General features: G+C 37.6%; 1 protein-coding gene across 2 annotated transcripts in view; it reads left to right on the top strand.

Annotated features, from left to right (window-relative positions):
• Positions 1–26955, top strand: part of LOC127416898 (rho guanine nucleotide exchange factor 17-like) — a 108234-nt gene that overhangs the window by 61623 nt on the left and 19656 nt on the right. For both annotated transcript variants that reach the window (XM_051656489.1, XM_051656488.1), the window contains exons 3-4: positions 20027–20104; positions 23874–24056. In XM_051656489.1, coding sequence (XP_051512449.1) covers positions 20027–20104; positions 23874–24056 — 261 coding nt within the window. The remainder of the gene's footprint in view (positions 1–20026; positions 20105–23873; positions 24057–26955) is intronic.

The raw sequence follows: 26955 nt of genomic DNA, 5'->3' as shown, positions 1-26955 counted from the left end.
TAATTGTCATAGAGACCCAATTTTCATTATGACACGGTTTTGAAAAAATATGGAGTTATTGCTTTCCAAACCCTGTGTGTGTGTGTGTGTGTGTGTGTGTGAGTGTGTGTGTGTGTGTGTGAGAACAGGTTATAGCATTTTGAGAACAGCATGTTATGGTTTCCTGTGTCGATAGTGATGGAAAAAGAATGCAGTGAAAAAAGCAACCACATTCCCTTCCTATTCTACGATATTTATCCACATCCCAAAAATAGAGCATGGAGGTGGAGGGGGGAGCCAGAGAGTCACAGGAGGTATTTCCGGCAAAGAGCTGTGAGTTCTTTGCCCGATGATTATGGCGATGAGTATCTGTCTAGCTGTGATTTGTACAAGACAGTTTGGAAATGAAAGGGGGACAGTTGTTTGGCTAAACAATGTCTTAAATGTTTGTCTTTGTTCATCTTTATAGTCTTTATCGACTTTCCTATGTAACACTAGTAAGTTGGCAGCCAAGTGCAGTGTGCATTCTTTGAGTTTTGTTTAGAATATTACAAAGTTGAAGCAAAAATCATAGTGAAAATTCTGTCATCATGTTCTCACCCTCATGTTGTTGCAATGAAATCTTGGGTGACTTTCTTCGAGGAAACGCATAAGATGTTTTGCAGAATGCCAGCCTAATCTCATTATTATACGTAGATATTTGTACTTTAATATTTGTAATATTTACATTTTAGATCCCTTAACCCTACCCCAACCCTTAAACCAAACCATAACCATGTCTTACCCATATAACAGAACATAACAGGCAGATTAATTTAATCAAAATAATTGATTCAGAAAAATGCAAAATTCAGTAAAAAAGTAGTCCAAAGTATGATGCGCTGCATCCGATGTGTTCTCGACGGACAAAATTACTTTGTGTGAGGTAGAGAGTGCAATAAAGTTATTAATCGCTGAAAATCATCACCTGAACAAGCTGTCATATCTCATTCAAACATATACATCACGGAGTACGGCATGTTGCAATCGGTCACGAGACACGTGGGAGCCAATGAGCATTCGATACCACTTCCATAAAACCTGTGTCATAATGCTTCTTGAGGCGGCAGTTTTTTAATTATGAAAACAACACCAATGCGGGTTGACTGCTTTTACAGGCGCTACGGCGGATGGAGACGGAGATGATTGAATAAAAGACCTGAATTTGTGTCTATTCCTCACACAAAGCTATCTGAAGATTTGGACTATTGCGAACAAATAAAATGGTTATCCTTTGAAACGAATAGGGCAGCAGAAATCCCACAGAACCAAATTAAACCGTTATAATGGCAATTAGGTAAATGCATCAACTACGTTAAATAAATGTGATGGCATTTAACATTTAACTAATCTCATTGATTATAAATGCAATGAAGTTAACAGATTAATTCCATGAATTTTATATTCATCGATTCTATCAGAGATAGGTGTTAATACGTAAAATGATTACATTTTAGATTGTCAATACGTCAGTATTGTATGTTTCAGTGTCTATGCAAATGTCAGAAAATGTATGTTTGCTAGAACTAAACTTTAAAGAAGAATACATAATTCTCAAGATCATGTTGAGAATGCCCACACAGTTCTTTTCCATGCAACCCACGCATAAAGTATGGTCAGTCTCCAAACAAAACAAAAAACAAGAAACTTTTTCCATACAACTCATGAACTATATTCCAAGTCTTTTGAATCCATTCAGTAGCATTTTGTGAGGAACATATTGGAATTTCAAGGGATAGTTCAGGCAAATGAAAATTCTGTCATCATTTAATTAAACTTGAATGACTTTCTTTCTTCTATGGAACACAAATGGTGATTTTAAGCAGAATATTAGCCTCAGTCACCATTCACTTTAATTGCGTCTTTTCCATACAATGAAAGTGAATGGTGACTGAGATCGAACATTTAGCCTAAAAGCACTATTTGTGTTCCACAGAAGAAAGAACGTAATACAGGCTTGGAATAACACAAGGTTGAGTAAATGATGATAGAATTTTAATCTTTGGGAGAACTATCCCTATAGGTTTTCTAGTTTATGAAGTTATTGCATGCGATATAAGTGAAGGCTTGCTTAAAACAGGGTTCGTAGTGGTATTTGTCCCTATGTGGTCAAGATGTGTGTCATTATCTTCCCCATTAACTTGTACCAACATAACATGCTTTATTAATCACAGTTTTTATCCGTATTGAGGTTTCTACGCCCTCTAGCCCAGATGGGTCTAGTTAATAGAGGGAGGGGAAAAAAAGATGAAATTACATGAAGCGATGCATGACATAACAGAACATGTTTTTAATGGCGGTACTTTGTGCACCGTTTGTTTCATGTGTGTCCAGGGAGATTATTTGAACTACCTCATTACATGCAAAACTTGTGTGTTTGTGAGATATTTTTCATCAAACTTTTTATTGAAAGTGTTTTCTGGATTTGAAGTAAACCAGTACTGCTGCAGTACCATAGTCTATTGATGATATCAAATGGTAATTGCATGGTACTTTCATTTCACCATAGTACTGAAAGAACACTGTGCTCTTATACCATGGTATTTACATACATGGAAAGTCAAAGAATACCATGGTATTACCATTATGGCAGTCTCTAAACAACCATGGTAAGGGAACATAAAAGTACTGTGGTGGTGTTATGATATACACCATGGTACAATTCTAAACAGCCTCTGCTATGAAAGAATGTCAGATTGGTCTATGACCAATAAATATAAAATAACATGACGTTCCCATAATATCAAATGGCTCATCTTTGTAAGTCCTTAACTTTGCAGACAAAACACAATAAGAATGCACACACATTTTCCCTGTAACATACTGACCTGCCACACTGCTTTTCTTTCTCTCACACACACACACACGCACACACATACACAAACAATAGGCCCTTTCAGCCGAGTTATAGAGTAACGTTCTAAGTTTCTCTGGCCGTGTGCAGATTTCACATGTTTAAATTCAGTGAGAGCGCTGCACGTTTGTCCTGGACATTTCCCAGCGCAAACAGTTGCCGTCCAGATGTTGTGAGAATGGAAATTGGCTCGTATGATCTTTTATTATGTTGATTTTCAGTGAGCGTCAAAGCACAACTTCTTTTGCACTCGAGCTTACTGGCACCCTCTGCTGGTGGGATAGAGTCTGTTATTGAATGGTCCATAGAGTTTCATTGCCTGAATCTACACATTCTCATTATTTGCCATTTCAAAATGGTAGCACTCCAAAGAACAGGCAAATAAGTCTGTTGTTTGTGTAAAAGAAAATATAGCCACCATTTGTGTGTGTGTGTGTGTGTGTGTGTGTGTGTTGATAGACATATGAAAAACAGCTGGTGCAGCTAATAGTTGTTATGCTTGAGTGTGTGTTCATTACGAGATGAGTTGTGTGCAGTTGTGCAGTCACCCACACTGTTTACCCTCACGCGCACATACAATTTGTCCTTTGCTCTGCCCTTATCTGTCATTTCTTAATATATTATTTATTTTCCCTGCACTAGCCTGCATATTTTTTAATAAACATTCAATCATATCTCTCCAAGAATCTGTAATAAGAAATGTGACAATGATGAGTATAATATATATGTACATATAATCTATATCAATTGCATATTTCTCTGTGCATTTAAATGTTTGTTCCAGTAATGCAATATGCTTTTTTCTACATCAATGTTTACATACATGTAAACGACAGGTGAATGTGTTGCGCATAGAGCGCTACAACCAATGGTGTGGGTCTATCTGTTTAACCAACCAATGGAGACCTATTGTTTGAAAATCATTATTTGTACAATTCCAGACTTGCTGGTTCAAAAGCATGCATTGCACAGGAAAAACCATCTGAGCACACAGTTATTTATTTGAGTTTTCTGTGTAATGGGTTTGATTTAGACTTGAATGCGGTCAGAGCAGTTTATTGCTTTATTATTGTTGTTGTTTAGGTCACAGCTGGCCACGATGATTGATAACAGCATTTATCCATTGCATACAAATTTATCGCCTGCTATTAAGTAAACCGAATCTGTCCTTCTGTTTCCTTTTGTTAATTCACATATTTTCTTTTTAAACACCTGCAGTGTGCATGTGGAAAAGCAATTAAAAACTTCCAAAAGGGTTTGTATAAATGCTCTCATTCAGAAATGGACACTGAAAATGAATGGGCCACTTAAATCAATAGGCTACAGTATATTTATGAACGCCACAGATATTAAAAAAGGTGTGTGCGTCAAACGGGTATCTGGGTCATGTATTGTGTGCACATGTATTTCAGTAGTCATCGCTGGTTTGGAGAATTCAGGACCCCCTCGATGCTGCAACCCTTTCAAAAATAAACTGGTGGCTGTTTAACAGGAAGTGATTCACGTTTCAGAATAGTGGCAGATTGGTTTCCATGGTATGTTTATAAGGCACTGATTTAAGCTGCAGGTGTGTTTTTGGAAACTGTATCAATGTGATGCTGTCAGCCCTCTCTGTCTGTGTAGCCAACAGCAAACTAGATTTTTATATTTTCTGATGAACATGATGGGTGCTTGCCCATGCCATGCTGTTAAGCTGTTGCTAGGTGGTTGACAGAGCATTGCTTTATGGTTGCTAAGGTGTTCTAATTGTTTTTAGTATGCTGCTATGCTGTTGCTATGGTGTTGTATGTGGTTGCCAGGGTGTTATGTGGTTGCTTAGGTTTTTGGAGTGTTTTTAGCACGCTGCTTTGCTGTTGTGGGTGGTTGCCAGGGTGTTGCTATGCGGTTGCTAAGGTGTTCTAAGTGTTTTTTTTTGTTTTTTTTTAGCACACTGCTATGTTGTTGCTAGGGTGTTGTGGGTGGTTGCCAGGGCATTGCTATGTGGTTGCTAAGGTGTACTGAATGTTTTTAGCATGCTGCTATGCTGGTGCTACAGTTTTGTGGTTCATTGCCAGGGTGTTGCTATGTGGCTGCTGAGGTTTTCTGAGTGTTTTTAGCACGCTGCTTTGCTGTTGTGTGTAGTTGCCAGGGTGTTGCTATGGAGCTGCTAAGGTGTACTGAATGTTTTTCGCATGCTGGTATGCTGGTGTGACTCCCTTACAAAAAGCAAGAATTCATGGCAAATTTGCGGCTAAAAAGGGGCTATGTTGTGGTTCATTACCAGGGTATTGCTACCAGGGTGTTGCTGAGGTTTTTTGAGTGTTTTTAGCATGCTGCTTTGCTGTTGTGGGTGGTTGCCAGGGCATTGCTATGGGGTTGCTAAGGTGTTCTAAAGTGTTTTAAGCACACTGCTATGCTTACGGTGTTGGGGGTTGTTGCCAGTGTGTTGCTATATGGTTGGTAAGGTATTTTGCGTGTATTATAGCAAGCTGCTGTGTTGTTACTAGGGTGTTGGGGGTGGTTTCCTGGGTGTTGCTATGTGGTTGCTAAGGTCTATTTTTAGTAAGCTGCTATGCTGTTGTAGGTGGTTGGCAGGGTGCTGCTATGTGGTTGCAAAGGTGTTTTGCGTGTCTTTCTAGCAAGTCAGTTCACTGTCGGCTATCTTTGAAATGCTCTTGGTAGGCTATTTCTTGTCATGACAGTGCAGCTCCTATCTACTTAAATGGGGAAAGGCCTAAATCTCAAAAAACAGTTGGTCAGGATTATGATCAAAGAACATATTTCAAATTAGCAGTAAAATCTGACAAAATCTGCTGGTATCCTAATTTGTGCTTTTTTACCTCACATAATGCTAAAAAAACACAATTTTCCCGGCTTGTATTGCTAATTTGCATGCGCGTTCTTGAGTTAATTGACAGGCTATGTCTGTATCTAAAAGGCGATTGGCACTTTTACCTGTAAGGCGGGACTACCTTACTACATCCATTGACCGTTGGGTGCTAGATCTTCTTGGTTGGGCGTTCCAGTTTCTCCTATTCATTTAAATAGAAGTGGCCCTTCTCTGCTAAATAGTCTCTAGTGTATTATAGCACGCTGCGATGCTGTTGCTAAGGTGTTATTAGGGTGTTTTTGGTGGTTGCTATGTGATTGATACTTGCTACTTGCTACTGTAACAGTAGCCATCTGGTACGTGATAGCTGTGCAGTGTGTAAACCTCACTCTCCTGGCCATAAGAGATGCACTAGTGACTGAGGCTAGAGGCCATGACTCTAGGGTGTTCGGGGTTGTTGCTTAAATTACTGGCCAAATCAATAGAGGCCACATGAAGTCTTTATGATATTTTGGTCTCTAGATGGCTTGGGTCCCTTCTTCAATAAAAGTTCCATTTTGTTTTGCATATTTTATTATTAAGCAGACAAAATATGTTAGTCTCATTGCTTAGAAAAGTAATAGCACACCTCCTCAACACACCGCATGATTTGAGATATTATTCATTCATTGTCTGTTGTACAAATGTGCAGGACAAGTTACACTCTGAAGTTTAATACTTAGCGTTAGGGGTTTGTACAGTAACTCTAGGTATGAGCATAGTAGTAATAGTGATGTTTGCCTTACAAACACCACTAAATAAGTGTAAAAAGCTTAATCAGACATGCTCAAAGCATTCATCATTGAACCACTCATGGTCTTATGAGGTTTGATGGTGTGTATCTTTACAGTTCTGTTTTAGTGCTGTTTTTGTTCAAGCGTTGAATTTTTTTCCAGTAGAATTATGAGCTGGACCAGGGCACTGTCATCTATTTAAGGAGAGTTTATCTTTGGCTTTACCCATTGAACTGAGGAGAATGTTGTTTCATCTGCCTTGATGTTCTCAGAATTTGATTTTCATGCATTTTTCCACAACTATGACAACATCAGAATTGCATTTTCTGCCTTTTGATATTGTATTGCTTAATAGTCAAAATGGTTCATCCTTTATTTGTTGTTTAATTCTCTGTAATCTATGTCTATTTCTTTCTCTGTCACTCTCACATTTATTTCCTGCCCTCTTAAATTTCAGTACTTTGACAGCTAACTGAGTTGTGTTCTCTGTCTCTCTGATTTATCATTCCCAGCTCGGGACTCGGACTGCAGAACATTGTTTGACTCCAGTGAAAGATAGAGAGAGAGAAAGAAAAGCAGATATTAGAGGAAGATAAAATATCTATCATACTGTTTTAGGACAGGTACCATGAAAACCGATGCAGTCATGTGTTGTTACCAAATATCGGAGAGATCAAAGAGTTTGTATATATCAGCAGTAAGGCTGGCCGATATGGCTACAGAAATTATATCTAGATATTTTTCAGCCTACGGACAACATTCGATATACAGTAAATTTCGATAATTATGTATTTGCTTTGAAATCACTCAAAAGGGATTTTTTTTTTCAGAGAAACCATCATTTCATCCGAACAGCCATTGTAGCCAAGTAGATTCAATATTTCAAAGCCACTGATAAAAATTATATTTCAAAATAATAAAGGAATGTTTCCCCACAGTTTTCATTAAAAAAAAAAACATGAGGGAGAATGAGATTTAATAATTTTCATTCATATGCACTTTTTATATTTTATTTACAATGATACATAGTAGCTTAATAAAAAACACTAGTTACCTTCATATATTTATACTAAAACTTCTTTGGTGAATGAACAAGCTGTTTGAATGAATTACTCCGTTATTTTTGGAACCCAGTTGAATATTACAAAACACTAAATTATTACTGTGGAACCAAGTTAAGTTTGTTATTGTAAAATAATACTGAACTGTCATTATTATTTTGAGGATTAGATTGTTTTGTTTTTTATACAAGTAATATATTTCTGTCCTACCCTGACCTATCTTCACTTGGAGCTTTTATTTTGACACTGAAAGTGCAGTGTGTGTTTTACAGTTTTTCAGTGCTCCGTATCTGGTGAAACTGTCATCTCCATCTTTTCTGTTATACTGTGCCGCCTTTGAATATTTGTGTAATAACTTGTAGCGGTTACTAATGTTTGGAATTGTGCGTATGCTTGAACCTAAAGTACTTTTCTTTTACAATCCATATAAACTGCTCTAAAAGCGCTAAAAACACGAGCCCATGAGCCATGTGCACAGAATAGCGCGTCACGGGTTTATTCTGAAGTGCACACACACACAATGTTTATCTGTCTTTAATCACAGCTTTTTACAGTTTAATAAACACATATGTCCATATCGCCATTTTGATGAAGAATTTCTAGCAAAAAAAGGACTTAAACATTGATCTGTTTCTCACCCACACCTATCATATCACTTCTGAAAATGTGGATTAAAACACTGGAGTCGTATGGATTACTTTTATGATGTGTCAAAATTTTGGCACCCATTAGCTTGCATTGTATGGACCTATAGAGCTGAAATATTCTTCAAAAAATCATAATTTGTGCTCTGCAGAAGAAAGAAAGTAATACACTTCTGAGATGGCAGTAAGGTAAATGATGAGAGAATTTTCATGTTTGGGTGAACTATCCCATTAAGTACAAATTAACAGGTTCCTGGGCCAATACAGAAATGTGTTAGCAGCCTTTTGGCTTTAAGTGGAGCCCAACCAGACTGCATGTCTCCATTTCTTTTCCCCCCCCACTCGCTCTTTAATGTGCCCCAGTTAACCCGTTTGTCATTCATATATGAAGTATATCAGGTTATTTTTTTTTTTTAGTTGTTAGTGTGTCATTTCTGGGTGATGCTTTGCCAACAGGCTGCTACATCTATTCTGTGTGCGGCCGCTATGGCAACAAGGATGAAAGTGATATGACCCACATTGTATGACCGATCGATCGATCTATCTATGTATCTATCGATCAATCTATCTGTCAATCGATCATTCTGTTTATCGATTGATCAGTCTATCTATCTATCGAGATCGATCGATCTATCTATCTGTCAATCTATCTTTCGATCTATCCATCAATGGAGGCATATATCTTCTGTTTATTTTGGATAATGAAAACAAGTTTTACAGTTCCACAATGGATATCAGTCTCTGTCTGTATTTCAATCTCTTAGCTGTTGACGATGTGTCCTTCAGCAACATCCCTGTCAATGCCAGCCGAAAGAGACAACTTATCTAGAAATTACATAACTCCACAGGTAATTGGACGTTCATGGGCATATACTTTATAAGGGTGCGAGAGCGTCTGTTCTTTCACAATGAAGATATTGAGTACACGAGGGCCAGTTATCTTTCTTTTCAAGTGACCAGCATAGTTTTACTGGAGTGGCTCTCTCTACACATCAATAATGCATCAGCACAAATGCAGTCGCAGCTAATTGCCTTCCTTAAATCTGGTGAAAAACCTCTCGCCTAAAAATAGCCCTGCAGGAATAAAATGCAGATTTAGTGTGAAGAATGGAGGAGAGAGGGGGGGAAGGAGTAAGAAACTGAGAGAATGAGGATCTGGTATTCATTAAGTACAGAAAGGTGTTGTGTGTCCTTGTGAAATGTTGTTTTTAGAGTCTTTCATACATGGTTTAACTGACAAAACAGCAAAAACAGCCCTTTTGGGCACATACCATGGTAATACCATGTTTTTTGGACTTTTACCATGGAAATATGTTTTTGGTATTATTTCTGGGGGTGTGCCATGGTAATACTGTTGTTGTTTTTAGACATATACCATTGTAATATTGTGGATATTTGGGCACATACCACGTTAAATATTTTTGTCCATGTTTTTGACATGTACAATGGAGATACAATGTTTTTTATTTGGACATGGGAATATTTTGGGGCAATACCATGGTAAAACCATGTTTTTTTTTGGACATGGGACAATTGTTTGGGCATGTGCCATGGTATTATTGTTGTTTAGTTTTTTTGAACATGGTATATCATGTATTTTGACATAACATGGGGTGATACTATGTTTTTGAATATGTATCATGGTGCATTTGAGTACCATTTAAATACCATGCTATATAAATATAGTAATATTAAATACCATGGTATTACTGTTCAAGTAATAAGCACTGTACTGTGGTACTGTTCAGGTGCTGTTCAGAGTCTTCTTTCCTTTCTTTCTTTTCTTTCTTTTCTTTTTTTTCCTTTGCTTTCTCTTTCTCCTTTCATTCTCTTTCTTTTCTTTCTTTCTCTATTTCTCTTTCTGTTCACACTGCTGAAAACAGTATTGGACAGTCTGGCTGTCAGTCACTGTTATCTCCGCCTGCTTGTTGCCATGGCAACACACAGCCACACCTCTCCTCTAAACTGTTGACATCCTCACCAGGCTGAGCCGGAACAGTCTGCCAGGGCAGGATCTTCCATCGATTGGTAAGGTCTGTCAGCTGTTTTCTGAGCTTGGCTGCTCAGTGCTGTTGGTGAGCTTCATTCAGTCTGCTGCCTCTCATTAAACACTGATCTCTCCCTGCTGTCTCACTTCTCTCTCTCTCTCTCTCTCTCTCTCTCTCTCTCTCTCTCTCTCTCTCTCTGTCAACGGTTCTACCTGCCTTGAAGGAGAAGAAACAGAATAGTACTGATCCAGCTTTTGGGAAGGGGTGTAACACATTCCCCCTCCAACGTTGGATTTTACAGCCTTGGATTTAAACGTGAGCAGTTTTATTTCATGGAAACCTTTGCAAAAGTGGTCTAACTCTCTGCAACCTGTTGCACGTCTCCTTGCGGAGGTGATCGAGCTGAGGGGAGGGGGGCTGGAGGGTGTCACTCACCACGCGTGTCCACAGACGCAGTCACCTGGAGGTTGAGGGACGCGTATCGTATGCTGCAGATGGTACGGACCCTTGCACAGTTCACCATCCCCCTGGAGGAGATGCAGGAGAGCGGAGAGAGCACTAGTGATGATGGAGGAGGAGGTGGGGGCGTGGGTGAGGACATGACGGACAGGTCTGTTGTCGAGACCAATGGAAACGGGGGAAGGAGAGGCGTGGGCAGTGCTCAGACCAGTGCTGAGGTACGACCCTTACAGACCCTTGCGTTTTTGTCTTCATCTGTTGAGATGTTTGTTTTTCTCTGTTGTTGTCATTGTGAGTTGTCAGAGAGTATCTATGTTTATGACATTTGATTGTGAAGGTCTTTTACTCTTTTCACCAAAACAGCCAGTTTACCTGTTACTTTCTAAAATTTAAGCAGTCTTCTAATCTCAACCCTTTACACTGTCTTCTCCATAGCTTGGTGTTGTCCTTGATACTGTCAAGGAAGATGGATGGACGGTATATATGGACAGTATAGATAGTCAGTAAAGATAGATAGAACAAACAATAGAACAATATAGAACGATTCAATGAATAAACAACATAACAAACAAACAATGGATAGATCAAACAATAGACGGATATCATAACCGATTGGTTGTTGCCTGCAATGGTGTTTTCAGCTTCTTTCTGTCACTTTAGAAAAGTAGTGTTTAGTGTTATGTGGATGGTCTGTTTATGTCTCTCTCTCACTTCTACAGAAGGTTATTCTCTTCACACCCTTAATAGAATTAGAGTGACTAAATCTGTAGCCAGTTGAATCATGAGATTAAAGCAGTGCCATAGCCTTCAGAGAGAGACCACCATCTTCCTCTCACACGTGTTTGTTCGCCCAAAAATGACAATTCTGTCATTATTTACTCGCCTTCATTGTTCCACACCTGACTTCCTTTCAGTAGAACACAAAAGGAGATTGTTGGCAGAATGTTAGGGGACTGACAGCATCAACCACCAAGTAAATAAAATGAAAGTAAATTGTGACTGAGGCTGTCAGTTCCTAACATCTCATTTTGCCTAACGTCTTTGTGTTCCATGGAAGAAAGAAAATCATACAGGTTTGCAACAATATGAGAATGAGTAATTGACAAAATGGAATTTTTTGGGTGAACTATCCATTTAAACCCTGTCCTGTTTAGCACTAGTCCCTAACAAACCCTCCTTCATCACTCCATTTACTGGACTGTGCTTGAGAGAAGAGTCTTTGTTGGATTATGTCCAGACATAGAGAGGATTTAACCTGTCTGTAGTGACCCACTGGGCGTCTGTAGGGGGGAGGTTTCTTAAGAATGTATTACACCTCACATATGGGATATGGCACATGTAAACAGGTACAACAGGGGTCACAGGCTGGCCCCTGTGTATCTTTGTGATGACTGGTTAATACTGGATTCTCTTGTAATCAGTACCAAGTATACAGTATATTTCTATGGTGTTCTCATACTGTATTTCACTGTGTAATGTTGTGTTTACTTTCTGTCAAGTCTGCTTTTCTTTTTGCTCTTGTTTTGCTTTGTTTTAGTCTGTGAGACTTGTTCTCTCTGTTTATTGCTTGTGAATGCTCTCCTTACACAAAAATAGCCAACTGCCTGATCCTGTGACCTGTTTTTGTAAAGGCTGGCATTGGCCATGTGGCACAGACTGGCACACATTTAAAAGGTATTAAACAACTTTGAGATACTAAATGCAGTGCAGTCCACTTGTATTAATAGTAATGGGGCACTGATATATGCTGTATGTATGTTTCTGTTATTGTGAATAGTAATAATAAACAGAAACTTTATAGGAGTGGCATTGCTAGGTTGTTGCTATGGTTTTTTTATGTGGTTACTAGGTGGTTGCTTATGTCAGAAGAGTCCATTCCAAGTCTCTATGATAGCTTGGGTGCTTCCTTCAGTGTAAGTCTATGTTTTGTTTTGTTTATTTTTTTACCCATTCAATTGTCCACCAGGTGAAAATAGTAATAGTAAGTTACCTACTTGTTCCTTGATAGTAATAGTGATATTAATAGAGCGCAACAGTGCCTGCCCACTTTTTCAGCCTTCTTGGTTATTTTTCCCATTCATTTTTTTCCATGAGGAAAAGTACTTCATAAAAGAGGTCTAAGCCAAGAACCAAACCAACCAGCTCTGAGGTGAATCACAATATTACAAAAGACAAAGGTACAAGACTGTGTACTTAACATCTTTGATGAGGGAATGTACTACAATCCCATGAAGCATTGCGAATGACGTAATCCAATTTAAATGCTGGGAAAGTATAAAACGATTGATTTAAAGTTGCACTTTTCAAACATATAAAATCATGACCAATCACTTGAGATGAAGACTCCAGTTATTTAATAACCTTATTAAAGCTGTTTTATTCTACGTGGAGAGGGTACCCTCATGGGGGCTGCCATAGGATTACATGATTAATTGAATACAACTCGCTGAAACTCAGTAACTTAATCATTGCTGAATTTCTGCAGTGGCATCTGTAACTAAAAACTTTTACATGTGAATGATGCTGCGTTCACGCCGCTAGGTATCAGTTTAATCCAAGACAACATAAACACAAAAATTACTGAGTGCTTTAAAGTAGTTGATTATAAGTATATAAACAATTTATTTTAATTTTATTGCAAAATATTCAGATACATACAAATTTATACTGTAAGTAGTTTGAGAGTGTAGGGAGAGCGACTCGATTGCATCATTCACAGTGCGTCAAGGAAGTGCGGTCGCTGCATATATCTTTTGGCGTTCTTTGTATGCCGTGATTGTCTGATTGGTAGATTTCCTCCTCAGGATCATGGGTTGAGTAGTTCTTTACCAGGAATTCTGCTATAGGCCATTTCAATGACTATTCGTCGGTTTAAGGAAGAGACGTCTTTGTTTCTTGAACATTTCCTACTAGTTGTCATACTCATTCAAAACAACAGCGGGAGGAGCTTCATTCATAGTGACTTTAACACGTGCATCATTACTAATGTTAACACGACTGTCATAAAATTACATTATTAAAATGTGGACCATGTTGTTCGGTTGCTCCCTGGATGCCTGAAACTAACAGAAATTAAAGTGTTTAGATCTCCGAAAAAACAACCGCAAATGGATGCATGAACCGCTGCAGTGAAGCGAGACAGCTGGATATGTGCAGTACTAAGAACTGTTGAACACATCTGGTAGGTGAATTACATTTTTGCCAAATAATTGCAAGTTTGATAGGTAGAGCTCTAAAAGTGACTATCGATTGCTCCCATAATAATGACCGAAGCTGTGCAAGTCATTTAATGTTACATTTAATCCTTTATTTTAGACATTTTTATCCAAAATTTCTTAGAAATTAGGAATTCAAAAAAAGAAATTCTTACCTTGTCTGCAGATCACGCAGACATTTTTATTGAACGGCTTCATTGGTTTTAATAGGAGTGATCCAATATTCCTGATCTTTCTGCTGAGGAAATAATTGTGAGCATCTAAACTACGATACAGTTTCATCGCCTCTCTCGCGTAGACGCTCCGTATCAACAACATGTCTGGATAAGTCACTTCAGGTAAACCTTTGAGGTTCTTTGAGAAAATATGTTGACTCAGAGCCATATTTAATGGATCTAGTAATGATACCGGAAGTGCTCCCAGGCCTGTAGCGTTCTGATTCCTTTGTTATCATTTACATTCTTGAGATGGTCTATTAAACATGACTTTTCAAAAATGAAATTGAAATAACAGACTGATGGCTTTAACAGAAGCATATACCAACGATTAACAACCTCAGAGCTCACGGTAGGTCTGTCTTTAAAGGTTTATTAGTTGTCATTAATAATCAAAGTAGGATTCATCCTTCCGGAACCAGACGACACTAACAATTATCATTAAAATGCATGAAGGAAAGTGTGCAAGTCTTTGGTCTGTGTTTTGTCCGTTGTTTGGTATATTGATTGTCTCTTTTGCTTGAAATTTGCCCCACTTGCTCGAACGAACAAGGGCAGTTCCTGGATTCAGTACACGTTAGAAATATCCCTTACTTTCAGGTAGAATGTCATGTGATTTTTCCAATAGCAATGTCCCCAGGCAATGCAGACATAATATACATAAAATGAAATACAAGGTCGATTCAGTCTGTTTTTGTTCAAATCATCTACTCTCGTTTCATTGAGGTTCTGATCCTCTTATTTAAGTACCGTGGTCCACAGCTACTACTGATTTGTTTCATTGGCTGGTTCAGTCTGCAGACAAAATGGTCAGTAATGTTTTGATCAATATTGCAAATGGATCAGAATACGGCAACCAGACAGGCACATGTATGACGCATGTGCCTCAAAGCCATTGTCACCGTTACATAACTCTGCAGGACAGTTGATCACAGCAGAACCAAAGTTCTTTCTGAAAGCCTGTCAAGGAAGACCTGTTGCTGAGACAGCTAGAGAACAGACAGCCTTGGGATGGAGGGAGGGGTTTTAGTGGAGGGATGGCTTTATAAAAGATGGTACAGGCACAGAACTGCAGTGTGGTTTCTGTTGTGATACAGGACTCTTGTCACTGGGAGTTAGGGAATGACGACAGTGGAGAGCATCTGTGGTGTGGAGGGGGTCTGAGAACTGATGTTTGGTGCTAGGCAACTAGCTTCTCACATGGTTAAAACGCTCTCTCTTCTCTTTATTCTGCTTTGGTCCTTTCACTCCATCCAGATCAGTTACAATAATGTTCTCAGTTTAGGTTCATATCACCAGATTTTATCTTTGATTTGAGTATATCTAGTATATGTAAGTAGTCAGTTGTATATATTTTATATATTTTTATTTATATCAGTTATTTTTCAGTGAAAATCTTGACATTGAGTAAATTATGACTCAAAATTTCCATTTTTGGCTGAACTATTCCTTTAAAAACACAGTTATTTCTTCTGTATGTTTGTTTGTGTTGTGTACATGTCGGGCTGGCAGAGTTATACTGATAAAATAAGTGGACGAAATCAAATAAATCCTCCAATTGTTGTATTTCAACAGAAAATGTTTCTCTCTCCAGCTCTAAAATTAAGTTTGGCTTTCCCTTCAACTCTTCCTAATGCTGCTGGCAAGTTAACCCACTTCTTTTCTTTTCGTATGTCTTATATCATATATCTTTCGCATATTGTATTTTCTTTGCTCTAGAAATACAGCCATTGTTTTTGTTTTCTCACTCAATCTCAGTCTTCACAGTTTCGCTTGTGTTTACACAGTCCAACATGCCTACTGAATTGCCTTCAACATTTGCTTATTAGAGGATGGAAATTTTTTTTTTTTTATTTCTCCCCAATGAGATTCACGTTCTCTCGCTCCTTCATTGGGTTCATTGGCTTGACTGCGTCTTTCCAAGAAACGTGTTTGGAGGTTCCTGCTCTACAGTATGATTCCATTATAATGATGGCGCTCCATAATGCTTCATGCTAATATGAGCAGCACAGCTACTGGTGCACAAGGCACCTTTTTCCATTATCTAAGCCACACGGCAAGAATGTCCATGGCTTTTACTGATGTTTAAATTAATTAGATTTAAGTCATTCACGCAGTTAAGTATTTTGAGGGAGTTTTGAAGGAGACCTGATCCTTGTGTGTGTATGTTGTGACCAAAGTAAATACATTATGATTATTAGAGGCATAATGAAAATGGGGCCAAATGTCTGCAGCACATAATTGTCTTCACGTGTGCTTGCATACTTGTGCGAAGGCAAGATCATTTTGTTGTTGACGTGTGTAGTTCTACTGAGAGAAGGCTGAGATTTTTTTTAACCCTTGTTTGCTCAGTGTATAGAAGTACTGAGAAGAGGGTTAGTATAGCTTTGAAAATTTCTTTAGTTTTCATTTTATTTTGTATTTGGGGTGACGAGACTGACGAATGGCAAATTGTTGTTTGATTTCATGTTTATAATGTTTTATGGACAGTATTAAATTCACTTAAAAAAAAATCGAATTTTGTCTAAACATGCAAAAATCATTTAAAAGTACACTTAATTAGATTATCTAAAAATAATTTTGCATATTCCCATTTTACCTAAAAATTATTTAGCATTTTTTAATTTCTAACAAAAATGTTTTTTCACTGCTTGTTTTTGTCTTCATATTAGATTTTTCTAACAATAACCTTGCTGAGGACCATTTTAATAGAGTAACCTTCATGAATCCTCAGAGCACACCTGTTATTGAATGTCAGACACCTTGCGGGCAGAGTTTGTCCAATCAGGGCATTTCAGAAAAACACAAAGCTCTTTTGTGATGTCTGTCATGGCCACCACCTGCATATACACCTCTCAACATGCCACGCTGTTGAAGCCATAGGCGAATTTCTGGCCCCCTGTCGAGACTCCAGAGACCGTTGTAGTCTAAATGCAATTTAAATGCTTTTTTTATTACCATGTTATATTTAGGATTAAGTTCATGCCCCCCTTGGACTTGTAAACAGTTTTAGTGAAAGAAAAAAAAAAAGAATGAATGCGGAATGCTGTAATGTATGTGGGACGCAAATTGCATCATCAGCACAGCCCAAGGTTTTTATAGTTAACTGAATCTGAAACTAAACCAAAAAATAACCTAGAAAAACTAAACTAAAACTAAAATTTTCCAAAAAACTCAAAACTAAACAAAAACTAACATGCATTGCTTCAAAACTAACTAAATCGAAATAGAAATGATCATAAAATATTTTCAGTTTTTGTTTTTATTGTTTTGACTTATGCATGTTAAAAAATTGTCTTTGTTTCTTTTAAAGTCACCATCTGTTGCATGAGTTCTGTGTGTGTGTGCCCACATACGGTTATGTGCTAAATTTTGAAAGATAAGGGATACATATCTCCACATTTGTAAGTCCTTCTTGGTTGTTTTTGCCATGTTGTATGTCAGCCTAGCTATACACTATGTAGACCTATGTGTAATCTGGACTGGATAGGGAATAGTTTAATTTAAAGAACTTTACACAAAGTTGTCCCCTGCCAAGTCATTTACTCATGGTTTACTCATCGCTGTGTGAGTCGTCTGTGCATGCGCTGGCCATTGACTGTACTAAAATAGTGTCACAAAGCAGTTGTAGTGTGCATGCATCAAACTCGTTTCTATTCGTTCACGGTCAGAAAAGTACAGGTATACTCACAAAGGCAACGCGGTCGACCAGGCGCAAGGTGATCCAGAACACACAAAAAAAAGGTTTACCTGGGCCTTTACGGTTTGCATGCAATCCGACTAGCCTGCTATGTTAGCATGCTACACAAATTAAAACACATAATATGTAGCAAACATTTGTTACATTTAGTGCTCTCAGTATTAGATATTGTAATACCCTATTTTATATGAAAACCTTAGAATCATATTTGCGTTTTCAGCTGTCTTACGGTTAGCATGCTAACTGATTAGCCTGCTAAGCTATAGCAGGCTAAACAAGTTAAAACAGAATGTAGCAAACATTCATTAAATTTAGTGCTCTCAGTCTTAGATACAGTATTGTAATACTCTTTTATATGAAAACCATATCATTATAGTCATATGGAATAATGTTTATTGTTAGTAGAATTATTATTAGTATTATTTTAGGCATCAGAAAGATACTATGTAATAGTCAATGTAATATAGGCCTATTATCCAGACAAACTAAATTAAATAGTTACTGAAATATAGCTCATAAATAATTATGACTTTTGTTACCAGACCAGTAAACAGATTAACACTGCTCGGAAGCATTTTAAACTAGTTTAGACTGAGTTGGTTCAGACCAGCTTGAAGTAAAGAATTGTTTAGAAACTGAGTGGCATCAGGTCAGCGGGTTTATTTAGCGAAGCTGTTAATAGCTGGACATGTCTGCCAAGACGGCCTGCTGGTTAGTACAGTGTGTCAGAGTGGTTGATGGGAGGAAATGATCTGGATGGCATCAGCATCTAAGGGGCACAAGCGCACACTAAATGCGTATCTCATGGAATTCCATAGGTACTATGGTATTATTTGAAGGGTTGTTTGTTTTATATTTGTATGTACATCCTTGTGGTAATTTGAATTCTCTCCTGTAAGCATCTTGCATCCCTCTGACAATTTTTTGTTTTTCAAAACAGGCAAAATGAGCTTTTTTTTCCTTTTTTTTTTTACCGCATTTGAAAATAAATGTTACCGATTTTATGACAGGGATGTTTTGATACTGGATGACACTAGCATTCATTAAAAAGAAACTATTGTGAACCCTCACTTGCTCTTCATTCTCTCTCTGTAAATAAGCACAGTCTTTGCTCCTTTTGAAGGAATATTCCCTCTCCTTCTGTATGTAATACGTGACTTTATGTGGCATGCCCAGCTCTGTGTACACTGGACGTGGCTTCCTGTAAAGGCAGATACATGCATGTTATAATCCGTGTTTGAGTTGGGCATATTTCTGAAACAGGCTGTTATAACAGAGGACAAGTAGATTTGGCCATCCTGCCTATTTTCCCTGTTTTTTTTTAGTGTTTTTTATTTTTATTTTTACTCTTTTAATTTCTCTCTTTAAACTCTCACTTACTCTTTCACTCTTCTTTGCAGTATTTGTTGTGTGTTGGCTGCTGTGTTTGTCAGGGTTGAATCAGTGGTTAGTGAAGGTTATCTTCTGATAGTAGGAAACATACACATTTGGCTCAGTGGACTCACACAGACCAGTAAACAGGAAATTCTTATTTTGATTAGAGCTTCAGTATAAAGTATGTGTGTTTGAGAGAGAGAGAGAGAGAGAGGTTAAGGTTCACTGCCAGCTCAATGCTAGGGTATCATGGATGGTTGCCACAGTGTTGCTGTACAGTTGCTAGGGTGTTCTGGGTGGTTGCTTCAAAAGTGCCTTCCCCCAAGTTTTTATGATATCCTTGTCTCTAGATATGGCTCAAGGTTCTAAGCTTTTGGTATATTCTCTTTTTATCATCCACTATGGGAAAATCATAAGTCTTCCCTTACAAATATATATTTGCCGCAAACTTGCCGCTCGTTATTATCACATGCAAATGAGCTTCCGATTCACGCAGATGTTTGCTAGAAGTTTGCAGCTCTCATTGATAGTGGTGAACCTCTGGCAAACCTTTGGCAACAATTAATAATTTGCCGCAAAGCTCATTTGCATGTGAAAATTATCAGAGGCGAATTTGTGGCAAGTTTGCAGCAATTTGCTTTGAACTCTCGATTTTTGTAAGGGTTATTGCTTGGAAAAGTATTAGCTTACCTCTCCTCAACAAGCCACACAAATAGAGGTATCATTCATGTATGTAACACAAGCAACACCAATTAAAATAGTTACCACTGTTTGTAAGGGTTTTGAAGTGGTGTTTTTCACATGTCCAGATTGGAGTCTACCATGTGTTTCTTTTTTTTTTTTTTTTTTTTTGGCAAATTTGTAATGTGTGAGTTTGTGTGACTTGCAGTAAGTTGTACTGTGTTTCTCTCTGCAGGATATGAGAAAACATGTCATGATGACACTACTGGACACAGAACAGTCTTATGTTGAATCTCTACGCACACTCATTCAGGTATGACAGCCATACACACACTCACACACACACACACACACACACACACACACACACACACTTTTGCTTTTCTATTATGTTGGGGACTTTCCATTGACGATTGTTTTTATATTGAGGTAGTATTTTCTAACCCTACCCATAAACCTTACACTCAATACCTTACTGCATTTTTACATTTTCATTATGACATTTAATTGTTTAGTGTGTTTATTAAGCTGTTTTTCTCGTAGTTGTTGTAGGTTTCAGGTTTTACTATCCTTGTGAGGACATTTGGTAAAACTGACCCACAGATATACAGTATAAAGCTAATTATAATGACTTCAGACGCACCAATATAAAAAAAACCTAAAAAAAAATTCTTCAATAAAGGAATATTCAGGGTTCAATACAAGTTAAGCTCAATCGACAGCATTTGTGGCATAATTTTGATTACCACAACAACAATTTTGACTTGTCCCTCCTTTTCTTTGGAAAAAAAAAGCAAAAATCGAGGTTACAGTGAAGCACTTTCTATGGAAGTGAATGGGGCCATTTTTTGGAGGGTTTAAAGGCAGAAATGTGAAGCTTTTAATTTTATAAATGGACTTACATTAATTCTTCTGTCAAACCTGTCAAACCTAACGGAATCACAGTAAACGTGATTCATGTTTCGGCACTGCTCTTCTTTCGGAAGAATCTCATGATTTGAGCTTTGCCTGTGTGTGATCATGACTGGAGATATTCAGAGCCGGAGCCATAACGTGCTATTTTCATGTTGATATAATGTTATACGATTAAACAATTAACTGAAATATTACCTGCTTTGATGAAGATAAACAACACTCGTATTCACATATTTTGAATGAATGCATTTTACACTTAGAGAGCTTTTCTGACACTACACTTTTACAGAGAGAACAGGGGACTCAATCACCTCAGTCACTACCAGTATATTTTAATATAATTTTGCAATTGATTTATCAACTATTAATGTTTGTATTGTACTACACTTATCAATTTAAGAGGTGATATGGCTGATACGAGTTCAATGGAAGACTTCATTATTTTTATATTATATTGTACAGCCTCAGCTGATAATGCAAGTGAACCGTAATACTAAAATAGTAGGTCTATTAATGCACACAATAACACAGTATACTAAAAACATAAAACGAGTATTCAATAATGATGGGGATAAAATATACTTCATTAAACATGAAAATAATATGCTTAAAAATGCAATATAACAGTTAACAGTCAATTTCAGAAGTTATAAATATTAGTAAACATGTCACAGTAACCCGGACATGAAATAATGACGCAAGGATGTACGTCATAAGCCAGCGATTTCATGCCTAATCGAACCCGACAGCTCAAAATACAAATAATTTTTATAGGTTTACCTTTGTGAATTGGGGAAAGGTAAGGACATTGTTTTGAACACTGATTGTTTATGTACAATAATGGCAGTTTGTTCATTTTTAACCAGAAAATCTTACATAGTGCAGCTTTAATGAGCAAAAAAGAGAGAATCATATTGTCCCATCCCTTATGACTCACTGAAGCATAGTCTAGCCAGTATACTGGCTGCTGGAGGGTTGCCATGGTGACAAGGTGAATGAGTCACAGAGTAAAACATCATGCGAGCTCAAGCCATGCAGTGCAAACCTTTCAAAATGACCCGTATTACAGACCAATCCTCACTGTTATTTATGCCCCATTCTGTGTATTTGGGGTTAAATGATTGTTACAGTCAACATCATTACCCATAAATGCCATGAAGTGGGTGAATCTTGAGTGGCTAAAGAAAAAAACACAAGCTCGGGCTAACCGTTCAAGGTGTAGATGGTTACATGCAGGGTAAGGGTGTGGAGAGGTACATGACGGAAGGATGAAAGACGGAAAGGTTGATCGGCACAGTAACATTTAGGGTGGTTCAAACGCTAGAGGAACGTCGGCCAGATGTGCACTAGTCAAAACATAGAAATTGAACCAGCCTTTGACCTTAAACAAACACACTGATATGCGCCAACAGGGTGTGTGTGGGTGTGTGGGTGAAATATTTCCCTTAAACACTGAAAATTAGACAAGAGGCAATTGAATGGTTAAAGTCTGTACTGTTTAAAAAATAACCTGTATCTGTGAATTATGGTACTGGAATTACCATGGTTTCTACCATTATGTTACCATGCTTTTTGGACATGCATCTTGGCAATACAATGGTATTCTATAAAGTATCTTGGAGTACCATGCAAATACCATGGTATATGATTATGCTTATTCGTTACCATGGTATATATAAGAGTAAAAAAGCAAAAACGGAGGGACTGAATGTTTTTCTGCGTATGATGTGGCACAGTTTAAGTCTCAAGGGGAGAGTTTGGCATTTCTGTTAATTAAAACCTGTCCCAGAACTGTACACACACAGACACACACATATTCTGTGATGTATTAATGCATATTTGATTTGCATATCAGTCTAAGCATGCCAAACACACACATGTAAATGTTTCTGATAGATTTATGCATCCAGCAAAGGCTGTTCTCAACAGTAGGCAGCAAATTTATGGTGCATTTGTAAGATACCCCATTTGGCCACATTCCAAGTCCAGAAACATACTTTACACAAGTACACGTACACAGATGTGAGCACTTAGACAATGCGCGGTTTGGTGGAACATGCATAACGTGCGTTCTTGCGTTACTGTGGTGGTAGCAAACCTTAGTACTCAAGGGGGCGATAGAGATACCTTCAAAAGTCTGCGCCATAAAACTTGATTTGTTATTAGTTATTATTTAGGTAAGTTGCTATAAATATATTGACTTTACCTTACTTGCTCAGCAATATTCTCTTCAAACCATTGCTCCGCCATGACAGTTGTTGACTTGAAAGTGAAAACTCACCGTAGAAGCAGATAGTTGACCCTAATCTCGCTATAGTGCCCCTTGTGGCAATGTTGAGAATGCAATGTATACTTAATTGTGTTACAAATTGTGGTCTGACATATTTTGGAACTCAACTATGCACAAAACTGAGCTTGCGTAGCTAAAAGCTTCTGCATTCACATACTGGTATATAGTATGTTTCAGTTTTAAGAGGCAGTTCAAAATGAATGCGTTATTGTGCTAAAAAAAAGCTAGACACAGCGCAACGAATGGAACAGAACTCTCGAGATGCATTTTTAAAAGTTCTTTTAAACTTGCTGAAAAAACAATGAGATGACGCTCAATGGTCAACTCATTCGTCTAGCACATTTACTTAAGAAAACAACTGAAAACCAGCGCAGACTGATGATTAAGCGTCATCGCATCACATGGATTCTTTCATTGAGGAGTCCCATAATGTCCCATAAAATAGTGAATGTTGGGGACAATGTTGTTTATAAATATAGGAATATTATAAACATTGGTAAGTTTTATTCAGCACTGAAAATAATTGATAGAAAATAGTTCCGGATTAATGGACTATTTTACCAATATTTGCGTGTTCTCTCTGCTTTTGTGCTTAGCAGCATTTGAGTTGTTAGCTTAGTAGCATGCTAACATCAGCCTCAATTGGAATCAATGGTGTTGGTTTAGTCTCTCGTACACTACACAAGGAGCACTGTTTGTGTGGTGCATATGAAGTAATCATTAATGGATCCACTGCCCATAAAGAGCATTTCAAATCAGGCACTAGTGAGGTTTCATTCTGTAAGCATGTTACCTTAAAAGCTAGTTGTCTTTGTAGACAGTTCAGAGTTCTCTGCATAAATTACCTCTGCCTGTTTCTCTGTTGATCTTGTCTCAGGGCTACATGAAACCCCTCAAGCATCCAGAGAACTCCCCTCTCTGTGACCCGTCTCTGGTGGATGAGATGTTCTATCAGATCCCAGAGATATTTGAACATCACGAGCAGTTTCTGGAACAGGTTGTGGACTGCGTAAACCAATGGCACGACAAACAGACGGTCGGACACCTGCTCATTCAGTCGGTGAGTTTCTGTCTTTATTAAACGGGAAGAAATTATTCACAACAACGTGGGCTGCATCCCAATTCACATACTATTTGCAACATATAGTATGCAAGATTAGCATAGTTTAGTATTTCCCAAATCATTGTATATAGTATGTCAAAGGTGCCGGGATGGTGCTCAATGCATGTTGTATGACTAATATTGAACACAACGTCTTGTGCTATGTTTATGACAGTTCTATTTTTACTTTTGTACTCTTTAAAATCTAAAATTTAAGTAATGATGACATTTTTGAGTAGTTATGAATTTAGCTTTTTGTTAACGCTTGCATCCAAATACAAACAGTAAGTGGCATAAGGATCTGTGGTATCAAGATGTAATTTTATAATATGGTAGTCCAGTACAGTATTGTATGTCCACTGTCTTAGTATGCACTCAAAAGTATATACGGTACTTTCCAATCACATGCAATGTACATGCTATTAGTGCACACTAGAACTGTGTGAATTGACCTCCCCCATATTCCATTGGTCAAACGAACAGGTAGTCCTGCCCCAAACTTGGTTGAGTCAGAAGCTGAATTGTTAGGCAGCTCAAACCAACAGAACTATATTTTGAAACCGTCACAATGGTTACACTCTTCAGGAAGTCGACTTTCGAATGGTCTACTTAGAGTTACATTAAACTGACATAGAGAAAGTATTTTAAACATGGAAAAATTAAACATTTCAGCTTTACAGGTAATTGTAACCGCTACTAAAAATGCATCTCTAGACCACAAAAAAAAATAAAATCTTACACTCAAATTACAACATGATGCTTTTGCTCCATTGAAACACTTTTATTTAATATCACAGGTTTCAGTACAAAAAAACTACAGTATCCAGATCCCTTAAAGAAACACTCTCTTAAACTAGATTTATGTTCTCTAAATGAGCTAAGTACCTGACTGCTCTCTACCTTAGTTTGTCAGTTTGTCGACTAGTTTAGTCAGAGCAAATAAAATTCTTTCATTTGACGTGTGAATGTGAACCTGACAGGAATGTCTAAACAACATGTAGCAAGTGGTCTTGAGGCGGTGTTAGCCCATACTGGGGCAGATCAGGTCAGACAGATTAAAGCCCCACGCTGAGACCCTCTGCATTCCTTCAGAGAAGACATCTTCACCTTACACTGAAGGAACTGTTAGGCAGAGTCCCTATTTGCATATTTATACTACGAAATAGTGTGCCAATATAAGTATGTACTTCGCTGATGGGAAAGTATAGGCTATACACTTATGAGTATGTAGTAAATTAGGACTCAAAAACTGGCACATAATACCATGTCATCAAACTGAATGTTCAGGCCAAAGTGTACTTCGCTTTTCTGAGTGCAGGTATGTCTTGCGCACAGTGATTTGATGAAGACGTTTTGATGAAAATGCTCACTGATTGGGAAACCCTAATTTCTTTTCCACAGAGATAACATACAACCCAAATTACAGTACATACCAAAGTCAAAATAACAAAGAAAGGACATTATTAGATTTAATAAAATATCATATTATTGAATAACAATTGTTGTATTGCATTCATGTGCAATTTAATGTGAGTGTACAATTACAACCAGACATGGAAACGGAAGCCAAAACAAAACACAGCAAGTCAGGCCTTAACTAACAACTGTACTTCTTCGAATAGTGTTTATTTTACAAGTGAAATGATGAAAGTATCCATGAAAGACATTGTGCAGATTTGTCACCCTGTTCATCCTGAGCTCGTAAAACAGGGACTGCGTTTCTTTCAGGTGTGTGTAAATTATCCTCCTGCATGCATGGCAGTTAAACATTACAGTGCAGACTGAATCACACACACAGAGCGCTGAGATGAGCTGTCTCTCCTCACAGCCTGTTAAGGAGATTTATTAAAGGACTGTCTGTCTGTCCACAAAGACTGTAATTACTAAACAACTTTAGTTGTCCTGACTGTCATTTGGACTCACTCATGTATGAAGGGTCACGGTGACTCTCTTTGGCTTTTATTCTCTTTCTGTCCATCCTTTTAAAATTCTTTTTCAGCAGCCTTTTCACGGCAAAAAATACCAAAAAGAACCATGGTAATACCGTGTTTTTGGACATGTACCAAAGTCATTGCATGTTTTGGGTATGTACCATTGTAAACATAATCATTCTTTGGACATGGTACCATGGTAATACCATGTATTTTGCACATGAAATGAAGTCGTTGTATATTTTTGTTACAGTATACCGTATACCATGGTAAATAGCATTGTTTATGATACCATGGTAATACCATGTTTTTGGACATGTACCATGGTCATTGCATGTTTTTTGATATGTGCCACTGTAAATAGCATCATTCTTTGGACATGATACCATGGTAATACCATGTTTTTGGACATGTACAAAAGAAATAGCATTTTTTGGTGTATGTATAATGATAAATATCATCATTCTTTGCACATGATACCATGGTAATACCATGTTTTTGGACATATACAAAAGAAATAGCATTTTTTGGTGTATGTATAATGATAAATATCATTCTTTACACATGATACCAAGGTAATACCATGTTTTTGGAAATGTACTATAGTCATTGCATGTTTAGGTGTATGTACCATGGTAATTAGTATAATTCTTTGGTCATGATACCTTGGTAATAACATATTTTTTGGACATGGTACCATGGTAATACCATGTTGGGTTTGCGTAGCTTGGTAAATATCATAATTCTTTTGACATGTACCATGGTAATACCATACTACTCTTGTCACACATTGGAGTGTCATGTAAATATCACGGTACATAAATAAGGTGATCAGTATAGATTCACTAATCACTTTATTAGGAATACCATTCTGAGTAAAATCTAGAGACTGTTGTGCGAGAAAATCCCAGGAGATCAGCAGATGC

The sequence above is a fragment of the Myxocyprinus asiaticus genome, chromosome 26 (genome assembly GCF_019703515.2).
Source record: "Myxocyprinus asiaticus isolate MX2 ecotype Aquarium Trade chromosome 26, UBuf_Myxa_2, whole genome shotgun sequence".
Lineage (NCBI taxonomy): Eukaryota > Metazoa > Chordata > Actinopteri > Cypriniformes > Catostomidae > Myxocyprinus > Myxocyprinus asiaticus.
Note: the sequence above shows the minus strand (reverse complement) of the source record. Positions and strands in the feature narration are given on the sequence as shown.